Here is a 15104-nt window from a genome sequence, read left to right as displayed (position 1 = left end):
ACTTTGTCTATGCCTTCTTCTGCCCTCTACCTAGTATATTTTCAAAAAATTTTAAGTATTCACAGACCTGGGGTTCCAGTTGCTCTAGCTTTTGAATTTATAGCTTGCTCATTTAACAGGCATCTATTGAACGCTTATTAGAATATGTAGTCAAATAAGACACGGTCCATGATGTCCACAGACCCTTCCTACCTATCCCAGACGGGAGATTTAAGATGCTAAAGAGGAAAGAACCACTTGAAAGCAGGAGTCTGAAGATACAGATTGTGTCTCCTTGATATATTCTAGGACATCTCCTTAGGAAGTCAGGTGAGTAGGCTAGAGAGAAATACAAAAAGAAATAGGGAGGAGGTATAATTCTGCATCCTTGCATATATTCTTTACTAGATTGTTGCCAATATATGTAAGATCACACATGGATTAGAATTTATGGGCTTCTTCAAGGAACTGTCTTGACATGTAAGGGCAGTTACAGTGTTTTACCATATCCTCCTCAATACCTTTTCCAACGAAGTGTCCATTTTCCCCAGCGCTTGTATGTGTACACTTTCTTTTCTTTCCCCCTCAGGTCCATTTAATCACCCACACTAAGTATTTCTGAAGTGGTTGGCCTAATGAGGGGCAGTTAGGATAAGAAGTAGCAATTTCCTGGAGTAATTGTAGCTCTTTTACCTGTTTTTTAGATAGGTATGGGAGGGAAACGTGGTCAGGAAGTCTTTAGGAATTTTAATATTTGCTTCTGGGTATACTATGTTTATATGTTTACAGATACAAAGGCTTATTTTAATGTGAGGATATATTTTGAAGAGAAAACACTAATTATATGCTATATATTCTTTATAAGAACTGTTTTATTTAGTATGTTAACTTGTGTCTGAGATTGATAAAGTAGCCACATGTCTGTAATAAACTAATGAAGTAGCCAGCATTCGCAGTAAACTCACAGTTTCAATAACATGGAAAGGTGTTCATTGTCCAGAGAAACTGATTTCTGGTTTTTCTGTAAATACTCAAATCTTAGCCGTGTGGATTAGAGGCGTGCTGCAGGCTTGTGTCATGGCCTCTGTGAGGGATCCATAGCTATATGTGCCATAACACTGGCAGTTAATCATAAGGCAGAACAACAAACCAACTTGATATTTTACACAATATTGAGTTAAAGAGTACATTCTTTGAATTTAAGTTGTTTCCCTCTCATTCACTGACAGACTTCAAAAACATGATTAAATTGAAGGTGTGATTGTCTCACACGTTGTTTATTGAACGGGTACTAAAAACTGAAATAAGATCCTGTGCCTTCTGGGTTTCCCTGCTAATTGGTGTGCTTGTCTGTGTGTAGGTGTCGTTTCAGCCAGATGTTGCATCCAATTTTTGAGGAAGCATCTGATGTCATTAAGGAAGAATATCCAGATAAAAATCAAGTAGTGTTTGCCAGAGTTGATTGTGATCAGCACTGTAAGTAACTGAGTAGGAGGGAGTCTGGAAGAGATCGCCCTGACCCTCCTCTGCACAAACTTTTTTTTTCTTTTATCAAATGCCCTGGTTTCAGTGAAGATGAAATCTAAAAGGGATTGGGACCTAGGATAAATTTCTAATATCTTATCTTTTATGTCTTTTTAACTCCATGTTGCCTATGTAACATTTGTGGGATTGTGTTTTAGATAAAATACAGCAGTTCAAATATATACGTAGCAAATTATAACTAACTACATTTTCTACCAAAGCAAGATAAGTGGGGATTTTTGATATTATGAGAAGCATGCAAAAAATATAATATTCAATTTAAATAAGACTAAAATATGGTGCTCATTTAAAATAAGACAGTGTCAGGTTTTTTTGTGTTTCTATTTGTTATTTTAAAGATTCTGCGAAGACTGGCTTTGTATTTGAAGTGTAATTAGCTGCAATTACTATTAAATTATTAAAAAAACTTTGGTTAGTCTCTTTAAAAATCTATTTTCTTGAATTTTGCTTGTCTGTATGGAATGCACTGTGTAAACTCTCTGCATTTTATTATAAATAGCAGTATTTTCTAAGTTGAACTAATGAGCTAACAGTTTGTGCTCCTCCCAAGTGCTCTGTCCCCAGCCTTCCTTTCTCAGAGCACTAAATGAGTTGACCTAGGTAGGTCTCGTGTTTAATGGAGTCTTAGCTCATCTTAGCATCAGCTGCACTGTGAGTTTCTCAAGTCAGCGCTTTCTCTTTTTCTTTTTCTTATGCTTCCAGTTGTAGAGACTTAACACCTTACCAATTTTGTCAGTTTCTAGAAGGCAAACAACTCATTAAAAGCTTTGTTGTATTGAGTTCTTGGAAAGTTACTATATACAAAGCCATCTCCTATTCTGCAAGGTTTATACTTGACCTACTAATTGCTGTTATTATGCTTTTGAACATGTGGTCAGTTTGTCTGTCTGTCTGACTCTATTTTTCCAGGCAAAGCAACAGAAATAAAGTGGCTTCACCAGTGTAGCACAGCTTAGTCTACATTAAGTCAGAATTAGAATCCTGATCTGACCAAATGCCTCCACAGAGCAGTTTTTCTTTTCTGACCCATTCAGAAAGCTTTTTGAGGATTTACTGGTACTGCTCAATGCTTTATACAAAAGCATTTTCTAATAGCATTATCATTTCGAACTATCATAAGCCATACGCCACATTTCTGTCTGTTAGGATTCACAGCTGGATTAAATAAAGAGGGCAGTGAAATGTAGGTAGAAGCATTGATGATGTTTCCACGCTGCTTTCCCTCTGCCCTGTCACTGACAGCAAGCCGTGCTTAGCGTGGGCTCAGTGTTCAGATCTTCCTATTCTTTTTGTATTTAGTTAGAGGTTACCATGCAAATGAGTCTCAGTCCCTACCAACAATGACTTTCAATCATTGTGCTTTCAAACTCGCAGACATGGGGAGAGAATTAGTTATTTTTATGGTTGAACTGACTATGCACATCATTTATGCTATATTTTAAACAGATAACTTCTAAAATAAATCACGTTATAAGTTTCTGGTTATTGAGGGACTTTCCCAATACAGCTATAGTTCAGGTGTTTTTAACCCATTATTGTTTACTCTTGAAAGCTACATCTGCAGTGTTAAGTCCTTCCTAAATAGGTTTCTTGTTTGGATAACTTTTCTTTTAAAAGGTAGGACTTACTGGCAATTTATTTACATTTTGTAATGTTTTCACCTTTTTGGTGTTTTAATTTTGTAAGATGTGCTCTACGCTTTCTAGTTTGTACTGGGAAAGTTCTGAGCTGGGACAGCGTTAGGAATTCTGTGGTCTGGGGAGAAGAGCCTGTTGGTGAGAACACTCTCTGCTAGGCTTGCTTTCTATAGCAGGATATTAAGATACAACTGGCATGTGAACCCCAAGTTTAAAGTGAAACAATGTAAGCTTTGATATATGTTTACTCCATAGTTTATCCCCACAGCTAAGATTCTTGCCATCTCTTCAAATTCTCATTGTACCTTTTATGGACTTCTCACCCCAGCTACTCACACCTTTAGCTGATCCCTTTTTTGGTTACTTTCTAAGGTTTTATATAAGTAGAGTCATATAGCATGTATGCTTTTCTTCTCTTTTTGCTTAGCTTCGTTATTTTGAGATTATTCCATGTTGTAAGATGTTATTAATTACTTTAAGGGTTTTTGTTTTTGAGACAGGGTCTCACTGTCTAGCCCTGGCTGGCCTCAAACACAGATATCACCCACCACTTACTTTGCAGTCCTGGGATTATTTTCCTACTGTGTGTGTGGGTTTATGAATCTTAATCCTGGTTTAAATGTACTCTTTGCCAATATTTTCTCCCATTCTTCTTGGGTTTTGTTTGTTTGTTTGTTTGTTTTTCGAGACAGGGTTTCTCTGTATAGAGACCTGGCTGTCCTGGAACTTACTCTGTAGACCAGGCTGGCCTTGAACTCAGAAATCTGCCTGCCTCTGCCTCCTAAGTGCTGGGATTAAAGGTGTGTGCGCCACCACTGCCCAGGATGGTTCCTTTTTTAAAAATTGGACAGAATACTTGTAACATACAGTTGGCACCTAGACCCTGCTTCTTTGTAGCTCCAGTAGTGTTGCATATGTTTGCATTGTTTTTACCCAGTCTCAAGGTCTTCTTATCTTGTGAAATGCTGTAGGTCTGGAACAGCAGCATCCCATTTCTCCTAACCCTCAGCCCTTGCCAGCTGCCATTCTGCTTTCTACTTCTAGAACAACTTTCTAGATATCCTTCTTACATGGAATTGGACAGTATCTTTGTCATTGATTTTGCTTGGCATGATAAAGATCTTCCCTGCAGAGATCTTTTATGAAGCAGCTCTCTGAGATGGTCCTTGTTCACATTGCTTTACTTGGTGGAGGATGTCAGCTGCATATACTTTATTCAGAGTGAGCCAGGGATTGTATACCTCTTAGGGGAAGGACTACCCAGAAAGGGAAGGTCATTAGCTGAAGGCTTAGGGTACCAAATGCCTCATTAGCATGGAGAAACATTGCAAGTAGTTATGCAATGTGACTGAGTGCCCAGGGCTCCTCAGTGGGTTGTCATGGTTACATGTTCCAGAGCAGGTACAGAGACAGGTAGGAATAGGCTCCTCCTGTTCTCAAATCTCTGAGATTCCTAGGATCTGAGCTCACTCAGACTTACCAGTTCTTAGCCTGACTGGTAGCAAGGTTCCACATGTCAAGACTAGTTCCTTGTCAAGGCATTTATTACTATTTTTCTTTTAAAGTGGAATATTCCAGTGTTTATTATAAATGTATAACATATGCAATAATGAAAGCTAATGAATCTAGTTTTGTAAAATATTTTATTGTACTAAAACTTAAAGGAATACTTTGATTTTTGCTAGGATTTATTCAAGTTGCCAAAAATCACTGCTTAGCATGTAGTCATTACAAAGTAAAAAAGGACTTGAATACAAGCACTATAGTGCTGTAATTGATCAGATAGCCAAGACAACTACTGAGTGACTAATGGTCAGGTATATGCAGTGTGGATATGCAAGCTAAAGGAAGACCTAGTGCACCAGTAGGAGGAACTAAGACGTGACATTTTATCATGCCATTCAGAATGGTGCTCAGTTTCATAGTTTAATTTATTTCTTGAATTGTTATGTAGTATTTTTGGTTGCAGTTGATTATGAATGTAAAACTATTATATAACACATTTCATTATTCCATCCTCTTACATTTCTGTTAGTATTACAAGAGTGTTTCAGTTTCCTCATATTTGTGCTAACAGTATGTATACTGTTAAGATATATGTACTAAGTTCTTGAGAGTACCTATTATGTAATGGATATGAGGTGATATCATTGGTTTGCATTCCCTAAAGCTTACTGATGTTGAGTATCTTTATGCTTGTCGGTTATTAAAGACATGTTAATTTATATCCTTTACTCATTTTTTTACATCATTTTTTATTTTCTTTCTGTTATTGAATAGTCAAAGCTCTTTATATATTCTGGATATTAAATCTTTATCATACACATGATTTTCAGATATTTTTGTCATCTTGCAGGTTGTCTTTTAGTTTGTTGGTTATATCTTCATGCATGCTTTTGCTCTTTCAATCTTGTTGTAGTCTAATTTATCTGTTTTTACATATTTTTTTTGCCTATGTTTTAGGTATCATAGCTAAGAAATCATAGCAAATTCAATGTCAGTAAGCTCCTATACTTTAATAGCTTTCCAATCTTAGGCCTTATATTTAGGTCTTTGGTACTTTTTGACTTAATTTTTATGTGCAGAGTAAGGTAAAAGTCTAGCTTTATTTTTGTGCTTATAAGATACCTAGGCTGTCTGGAACATTTGTTGAAGAGATGCCCTCCTGCTCTGATTAAATGGTGCTGATTTGCTTATAAAGCAGCAGTGTGGTTTTCTCTTCTGAACCATGGTCTCTGTCAGACAGTTTTATTGTAGCTCCGTGATAACACTTGAAATATGGAGATGTGATACTTCAGCTTTGTTCAGGATTGCCTTTTATTGTTGTTTTCAGTTTTTTATTACACTTATTTGTTTTCTTTTTATGTATTGTACATGCCACAACATGCATGTTGAGGTCAGAGGACAACTTGGAACAATCAGTTCTCTCCTTCTACCATGTGAGTCTTGGGGATTAAACTCAAGGTGTCAGGCTTGGTTACAATCACCTTTATCTTACACCCTCCCCCCTTTTACACATTTTTTAAAAAACATTTATTTATTTATTTATTTTATGTGTATGAGTACACACTGTAGTGAGCCTTCATCTGGTTGTTGGGAATTGACTTTTAGGGCCTCTGCTAGTTCCAGTCAACCCCACTCGCTCCAGCCCAAAGATTTATTATATTATAAATAAGTACAATGTAGCTGTCTTCAGACGCACCAGAAGAGGGCATCAAATCTCATTACAGATGGTTGTGAGCCACCATGTGGTTGCTGGGATTTGAACTCAGGACCTTCGGCAGAGCAGTCCATGCTCTGACCCGCTGAGCCATCTTTCCAGCCCTACACATTTTTAAAAGTAGAATATACTTAGCTTATTTCCTCCTTCCCTTTCTACCCTCTGACCCTGTAATCCCCCCAGACCCCATTCATGGCCTTTTTTTCTTCCTTTCTCTCTTTCTTTCTTTCTTTTTTTTTTTTTTTAAGATTTATTTATTATTATAGATAAGTACACTGTTGATTCAGATCTCATTAAGGGTGGTTGTGAGCCACCATGTGGTTACTGGGATTTGAACTCAGGACATTTGGAAGAGCAGTTGGTGCTCTTACCCACTGAGCCATCTCACCAGCCCACCTCTTTTTCTTTAATTATTGTTACCTATATATATACAAAAATATATAAGTGCAATGTGCTTAGTCTGTTGAGAGTTTAGGGTTGACCATCTGATGCTGGATAACCAATTAGGGAACTCATCTCTGAGGAAGTCTAATTTTCCTTCTTTGGACTGTCACTAATTGCCTGTAGCTCTTTGTCTAAGGAGTGGGGTCCCATGAGTATCCCCTTTCTATGATAGTATGTCTATTGGTGTTTTCCTTGTTTAGGTCTTGTTTAGGCAGCCACATTGCTCTGGCTATCAGATGTAGCTTCCTTGTTGTTTCTAGGAGACCATCTCACAGCAGACGTCCTAGTTCTTTGACTCTTACTACTTTCCTGTTTCCTCTTCTACAGAGTCACCTGGGGTTTGGGTACAAGAGCTGTGTTGTAGCTGTAACCTTTGCCCTTTGGCTGTTTGTTTGTTTGTTTGAAAGGGTCCCTTAAAGTAACCCAGGCTACCCTGGAGCTTAATATATTGCCCAGTATCAGATGGTCAACCCTAAAGTCACACATACAAGAAACTTTCAACAGACTCAGCACATTGCATTTATATAGTTTTGCACATGCATAGCCCAGCCTTGAATCTGTAATCATCCTACTTAAATTGTCAGAGTGCTGGGATTGTAGACCTGTGGCACCACACCTAGCTTAAGTGGCTTTGCAAGGGCATGTCCTTAATCTTAAGATATCTTTTTTAGATTTATTTGTTTTATGTGTATGAATGTATATGTGTATGTACATATGTACGTAGGTATGTATGTACACCATGTGTGTGTATAGTTTCCGCAGACTTCAGAAAAGGGAGACAGGGAACTGTTGTTGGGGCTGTCTGTAGACCACCATGTAGGTACTGGGAACTGAGGTCAAGTCTTCTGCAAGAGGAGTAAGTACTCTTAACCACTGAACCATCCTTCTGATCCCATGTTCTTAATTTTGATCAAATTCTACTTACTAATTTTTAATGGATCATACTTTATATTTTGTATCTAAGTCTGTTCTCCCCCAATATTACAATTTTTTTCTGTCATGTTTTCTTCAATAAATTTCATAGTATGAACATTTCCATTTATGCTCATTGTTCATTTGGAGTTAGCTTTTATATGTGGAACAATATATGAGTTAAAGTGGGTAGGTGATCTGTTGTATTTCGTTGCAAAAACCCTTGTTGGCAAAAACCCTCTGCCTCTTTTTTCACTAACTGCTTTAGCATCTTTGTTGAAGTGAACTGGCCCTGTCCTTATGATTCTATTTCTGGTTCTTTTTGTACTGTTGATCTAGCGTCTATTTATCCTGCATTTTGTGGGTTGTTATAGCTTATGGAAAGTCTTAAAAACAAGCAGTGTAAATCTTCCAACTTTGTGCTTGTTGTTTTTCAGAGTGGCTTTGACTGTTTTAGTGGGATTGGATTTCCATGAGTTCTAGAAACAGCTTGTTAGTTTCTAACAACAAAGTAGGATTCTGGTTTTCTAATTAGAGTTAACTTCATTGAGACCAGTTTGGGAAGAGTTATTATTTTAGTAATCTTAAGTCTTTTGATCCACAAACAATCTTTCAATGTATTTAAATATTTTCAGTTTCAGTAATTTTTTTCTCATTTTCCAGTCAACATATATTACTTTGATTCTCTTACAACATACATTAGACTATTTTACTTTTAGCTTGATAGTGTGTGTGCATGTGGGTATGTTTCCTTATTCACTTGGCTCTACTACCGCCATCTTAGGTTAGAGCACTGTCAGCGTCCTTGGTACACTCTGATAGATGTGACCAGCTCTCCACTGATGTCCAGGGTAGTGACTTGTCAGATCTTGGCTCTTTCTGGCCTTTTTTTTTAATCTTTATTTTTCAGAACCTAGACAATTCCAAGAAGTATTGATTATATAATTTGTAGAATATTTTTTCAGCTTGGTTTTGTCTAGGTTCCTCCCCGACCCAGGCTTTGCACATCTTTTTTGAGATTTGTTTTTATTTTTGTTTTTCAAGACAGGGTTTGTCTGTGTAGCCCTGGCTGTCCTGGAACTTGCTCTGTAGACCAGGCTAGCCTCAAACTCAAAGAGATCTGCCTGCCTCTGCCTCCTGAGTACTGGGATTAAAGGTGGGTGCCACCACTGCCTGATGTGAGCTATGTGAGCTGTATTTTTAACTATGTCTTAGTTTTTGATACTGTTATAAATGGCTTTGGCTTTTCATTTTTAAATTTTGCATTTTTTTGTTAATATATAGGGATTGAAATTAACACTTTTATATTCCTTTGTGCTGGAATTTAATTCCAGCAGTTTTTATATAGAATTTGCATGGCTTTCTAGTGAAAATAATTGTGCTCTACACAAATAAAGTTAGTTTTCCTTCATGTGGCCAGTATTTTCTTACCATATTCTGTACAGGCAAGTTCATGTACTTGTTGCTTTGGGATTAATTTTGTGAAGTCAGAGAATCCATTTCCTAACAAGGTGTTTTGAGAATCAAGATGTCATCCTGACTCTGCACATCTCATTCTATTAGTTTTCTGTTAGGTATTCTGGGAGTCTGCTCTGGTCTGTCACTGTGCTTCACACTGCCTATCTTGTTCTGACTCAGAAGTTTCACTCAGACATCTCATTTAGAGCCATTGTGGTGTGTATTGGAGAAGCTCCTGTGAAAAGTTTCTAGTTAAACCAGCTGGTGAGCCCACTCATTGAGTGCTCATGTGGGTTTTGACTTGTTCTTACATATATTGTCTCAGCTATGATCACCACAGTCTTTTGAGTTAGCAAGTAGTATTTATTCAACAAGAGCGTATATGCCTGTTCTCTGTAATGACATGTGACAGGTCCTAGAGATACAGCAACAAACTGAAGTTGAGGTAACATACACTTGTATGCTGTGTGTGATAACTTCTCTAAAGGGGCAGTGTTAAATATTGAGATGTATTATATGAATAAGCATAGCTTACTCTGATGGGGTAGGAAAGCCTTCTCTGAGGATATGATATAAAACCTGAAGGTAAAATAGTATTTCCGTGGTAAGCTCAAACTGTGTGGTAACAGGTATGCCTGTGAGGAAGATCTCACTATGGTGTGGCAGGTATGCAAATAGGTGGCATCTCTCTGAACTGAATCTTGCATAGTCCATTTGGGGAAATTTTTGTAAATGCTATGTTACACTTTTTTAATCAGTCCACTTGAAGATTGATGATGAAGTAAGATTATAAAGTTGAGAAACAACAGAATTACAAGCCAGTATAGAAATAAAATGGCACTGAAAAAAACTAAAGCATCACATGAGTATTTTAAAGAAGTTCTGGGGAAGGCAGTGCACCTACTCATCCCTTAAAACATGGGGAGGGGAGTCTTCTCTACAAGTCGCCCCCTTTTGCCATTTTTGTTGGTTTACCTTGAAAATTGGTTTCAGTGCTTCAGTGCGTAATTCAAGGAGCCACTCACTTGCTTTGCTGCTTGTCTTTCTTTCTATCTCTTCTCCCACCCACTGGCAGCTCAGGCAGCTTTCTGTTCTGCCTCTACCTCACTTCCTTATGTACCCTTCTTAGTAAGGACATTGTGTGAAAGGTTCCCTCCCATGCTGAGAACTTAGAGGTGGAGTGGTTCCACCCAGTTGGCACTTGTGTTTCAGGTACGAACTGCACACATCCTTGTTGCTTTGCTCTCCTCTGTACTTCTGCATGGCTGAGGGTTTAGTAGATGAGCTGGACTTCCGTCTGGAAGCCACCAACTGTTTAATTTTATTGTAATCCCAATGGAGAACTTAGATTTCACTTTTAAGCTCCTAAAATTCTTCATTTGCTATACTCATTTTAGGAATGAACTCACTATAAGGAAAGTAGGGAAAGAAAAGGGAAAGCGAAGTCATGACTACTAGAAAAGAGGCCGAAATTGAGCTCAGTCCCAGCTGTTTCTGTCCTGGAGCCGACAGAAGAATGGGTATCCTTTCTGGTCCTACAGAAGAGCAGAATGTCAGGTCTTGTTTTACCATTATTCTGACAGTTACCCGCCTCTTCTCTGTCTAGAGGATTTGAGAAAACTCCTTCTTAAATCAGGATATATGCTGTTGTACATCCCGTAGATGAGGTGGCAAGAATCTCCGCCTCTCATATTATACCAAGGAACCAAACTGAAGCAGATTTTGGTGTATATGCTATTTGTTGGGGGTTTTAAGGCTCTTCTAAGAGTTTGTCATGTAGAAACAGGAGTAGTATTGGAAGTAGTTACATTAGTTACAATGATAGTAATTAAATAGAAGGCCAGGTATGGCATGCTGGCATTTATGTTCAACCTCAGCATGTCGGAGGCGAAAGCAGATGAATCTCTGTGGGTTCCAGGCCAGTCATATAGTTTATTAGCGTACATTGGGAATCCCAGGCTATGTATCCAGACTAGGATAACTAGTAAAACATTGTCTCAATAAATAAATCAGTAAAATGTGAGCCTTGTAAAAGGGTATGGGCCTTGTCTCTGTAGTGGTCTTTACCAACTCTGGTATCTGGCAGGTAGACTTGTCCACTTGTGGTTATTGAACAGATGAATGGATTATTGAATGCCCACCAATAGCTGGGACATGACAGGTACACTGATTCTTTAAATAGATTATCTCAGGTCTCTAACAGTACATGTGAGGAGTTTCTTCTGTATTTTTCCACATCTAGCTCATCATTGATTACAAGGAACTATTTTATCTCCACATGCAGAAATTATTGTGTCTTACAAGGAAAGAATATCCATTCAGAATCTCTGTGACTCATTTGCCAACTGAGTCAGCTTTTACATGTTTCCATGCAGTGACTGACTGCACACATTGAGAGTGTTGCCAGTGCTCTTGATTAAGGAATTGTTGCTCAGTTCTCTCTACATGTTTCTGTAAGATATCAACACTTTCCTGTTTGACTGGCTTGAGAATTTGCTTTATTCTCAATTAAAACGTCACTGCTAGTTAAGTACGTTTTATTCAAAGTTAGCAAAATATAAACTAAAATATTAATAGTGGTTTTTCTATAGAGGCTAGGAATAGTTAATATGGTGGCTGGATTGCAATTGATTCTGTTTTCTTTATAGTTGTTTTTCCAAAAGCTTTTGTCATATATGCATATTTTGTATTATACATGTGTATGTATGTATGCACATGCTTCAAACATACACTTGCCTCTACTGTGGAACATGAATACATGTCATCTGCAGTCTCCTCATTGGAGAGTGTGGGAATAGAATTCACCATTCATCTGGAAGGTCCAGTCAGTCTGCCCCTGGTGGAACCAGGTTCTCTGCTGACCTCCAGTGGCTAGAGTCTGTATGGCATGAAGCATGGACACTCATTGTTGGCCAGTGCAAAATCATCTACCCTCTCATTAGCATTTTTTTTAAATTTATTTATTTTATGTATATGAGTAGGCTGTAGCTGTCCTCAGACACCCCAGAAGAGGGAGTCAGATCTCATTACAGATGGTTGTGAGCCACCATGTGGTTGCTGGGATTTGAACTCAGGACCTTTGGAAGAGCAGTCAGTGCTCTTAAATGGCTCTTAGTCACTGAGCCATCTCTCCAGCCCCCATTAGCATTTTTTGGAATGTTCTCTGTCCTTGAATTAGACAATATGCTACATATACCCGTTACTCTTATCTGTCTGTCTTCTAGTGCTACTTGAGCCTTTCTTATTTAAAATTAAGCTTTTATTAGAGCTGTACATATATCCTGCATAAAGCATGCAAAAATATAATTGGCTCATGTGTATGAGACAGAATTCTGTTGGTCCCAGTAAAAATAGTTGGAAAATAAACAACTATATAGAAAAACCACCCAGCACTACATTACTCGGGGAAAGTAAGCCTTAATTTTTCTGTCTAGAGTTTTGTTTTGATGGTGTTTCTTAGGGAGGATGCTTGTTTTAGGGCACTGTGGTTCGAGAATAGGAAGAGACATGGAAACAGCAGTAGTCTTTCTCCTGGATTCTACGGTGAGAACCTTCTGATGAAACCATCTGTCTCCTTGGACTGACTCTGGATAATAGTAATGGGCCATAGATGGGACAAGAGCATGACACACTTGCCCCATTTGGAATCCTCCTGGGTATTAGTGAGGCAGGTAGGAGGAATTCATCAAGGAAAACTTAGTGACCATTGAAGCAAAGTACATGCTAATTTTCCAGTCAGAAAATTGTTAACCTTCTGAAATTTCTAATTCCTTTGACATCCATTTTAACATTTGATCTATCTAGTTAATTTTTTAAAAAGCATTTATTATACCCCTGAAGTCATTCTTTGTTACATCGTTAAAATGTTAAGCTGTAATTATCTTAAAATCACTTTTAGCCAAAGCTTATGAAAAGTCACCTTTATGTCTGCATTTATTGATCAATGTAATTTTTTTTTAATAATTAAAAGTCACCTCATTGTGCAGCATACCTGCTGCCATGTTTGCTAATGGTCTTCAAATATTAGTGAACTTTTTTCTTCATAACCGGATTTTTAAGGCAGCCTGTCAGTTATAATGACTGAGTATGGAAACAGGCTCAGTCCTGCAGCAGTTCTTCACAGTGTTTCTGTTCCCGCTGGGTCCAACCACATAGCTATCTGACCAAACTATCACAAACAGGGTAGCATTCAAATGCCGTTAACAGAACTGCAGATCCTCGGGGTCTCTCTGATCTTACTATCCTCTGCTGCATAAACCCTTTTTCTTTTAGTGTATTAAGTTTCATTTCACTCATTGATTTATCAGTTTTAGAAAGTTAAAAGGGAAAAAGCAAGAAAGACCAAACCTGTAAATACAGTTTGGTTAGGAAGGTAGGTAGGGCTTGGGGAGAATCTAGAAGTTAGCGGAGAGGAATGAAAATGATTAAAATACATTGTATGAAATTCTCAAAGAACTAATTAAGATGTTGTTTTACAAAAAGAAAGTTGAAAGCATTATATTGTAATGTTTTCATTACTCTAGCAGAGTCTTTTACTGTCCATTTTCAAATTGATTCTTAGATTGCAAATTTAAATAAGACCATTCCTATTAGACTAGTAATTTTTGTGCTAGTCCTTCCTGCCAGATCCTTGGTAGGAGTAAAATAAAGACCAGATGTGTTTACCCCTTGCTGGAAGCTTAGACACTCACCTAATTTATGTTAACACTGACTGTACACTTAAGTTGTACATGACAGGATCTTTGTAGGACTTGATATTTTCAGTTTAAATTTTGTGGATTTGGTTTTAGTTTTGCCAGTATGGGACAAAATTTCATCTGGTAGTTTAATCAATAATTTTCTGGTTACAATTGAGCATGATTTTATGTTTATTGGCCATTTGTGATTCATAAATTGAACAATTTCTTTAGTTCACTTATTTTTTGATGGTCCTTTTAAAATGCAGTTTTCTTTGTTTTGTTTTTTATCCTTAGCATTTGTTCTTGTATATGTTACAAGTACCTCTCTTCTAGTTTGTTATCATCCCATGGTCTTACCAGGTATGATGGTGCATGCAGTTTGGTGGATCATGAGTTCAAGGCTAATTTGGGCTACATAGCAAATCTGAGGGCAGCCTGGGTTGCATCTTGAGACCCTGTTAAAAAACAAACCAAAATGTATGTTTTCAACCCCAAAGTGCTTTCTTGTCTATATGGGACTCCAAAATCTGTCAAGCCTCATGGCAGTGTGTGACTCTGACTCAGGTTACAGGCCCCATGCCTGTAAACATGGTCCCCTGTGCACTCCGAGTCTAGAGCAGCCTTCCTCTGTTCCTTCCTGTTTCTCATCAGCACCCATCCTCAGTCTCCTGTCTTGCCCTGGCACTTAGTAAATGCCCTTTGAGATTGTGCTTTGTGTCTCGGGGCCCTCCCAGGCTCCTGTGCTGGGCCAGGTGTGTTGTCTGGGAAAGGCTTCATGGCTTCTTTCCGTCTCTTTGCTTTTGCAGAGTAACACTGAATCCTAAACTGCAACTGCCAAGTTAATTTTCAAAAGGGAACCTCTAGGGAAGAATGTAGCTGTGGTCTTGGCTCTTCTAGAAAGGGTCTTTTCTTTGGGGAACATTTCAGTTTATTTAATCATTGTGGCTTTCGTGGTTTTTGATATCTTTAAAAATATACTTTTTTAAAAAGTCCAATTTTGCTAGTTCTTCTAGTGCAGCAGTCGATGTCTGCGCCCTACCCTCCTGCCTGGCAGTGGAGCACCTGCTGAGGTTGGCGGCTTGTTCCTTAAAGTGTAAATATGCCCCACCAGCATGGCACACTAAAGGCTCAAGCAGACAGCAGTGGCAAAGCTGTTAGTGTTTCATCAAGTTATTTGGTATTTATTTAAGTATCTTTTATCAGGTAAAGGAAGCCATTCATTTTTTTTTT

The 15104-nt window shown here is 38.0% G+C and overlaps 1 protein-coding gene across 1 annotated transcript in view; it reads left to right on the top strand.

The window, feature by feature from the left end:
- Erp44 (endoplasmic reticulum protein 44) overlaps positions 1 to 15104 on the top strand; it is an 83939-nt gene that overhangs the window by 39126 nt on the left and 29709 nt on the right. Inside the window, exon 4 of the mRNA XM_031377365.1 lies at positions 1340 to 1455. Within this exon, the coding sequence (XP_031233225.1) occupies positions 1340 to 1455 (116 nt within the window). The remainder of the gene's footprint in view (positions 1 to 1339; positions 1456 to 15104) is intronic.

The sequence above is a fragment of the Mastomys coucha genome, unplaced genomic scaffold, assembly GCF_008632895.1.
Source record: "Mastomys coucha isolate ucsf_1 unplaced genomic scaffold, UCSF_Mcou_1 pScaffold18, whole genome shotgun sequence".
Lineage (NCBI taxonomy): Eukaryota > Metazoa > Chordata > Mammalia > Rodentia > Muridae > Mastomys > Mastomys coucha.
Note: the sequence above shows the minus strand (reverse complement) of the source record. Positions and strands in the feature narration are given on the sequence as shown.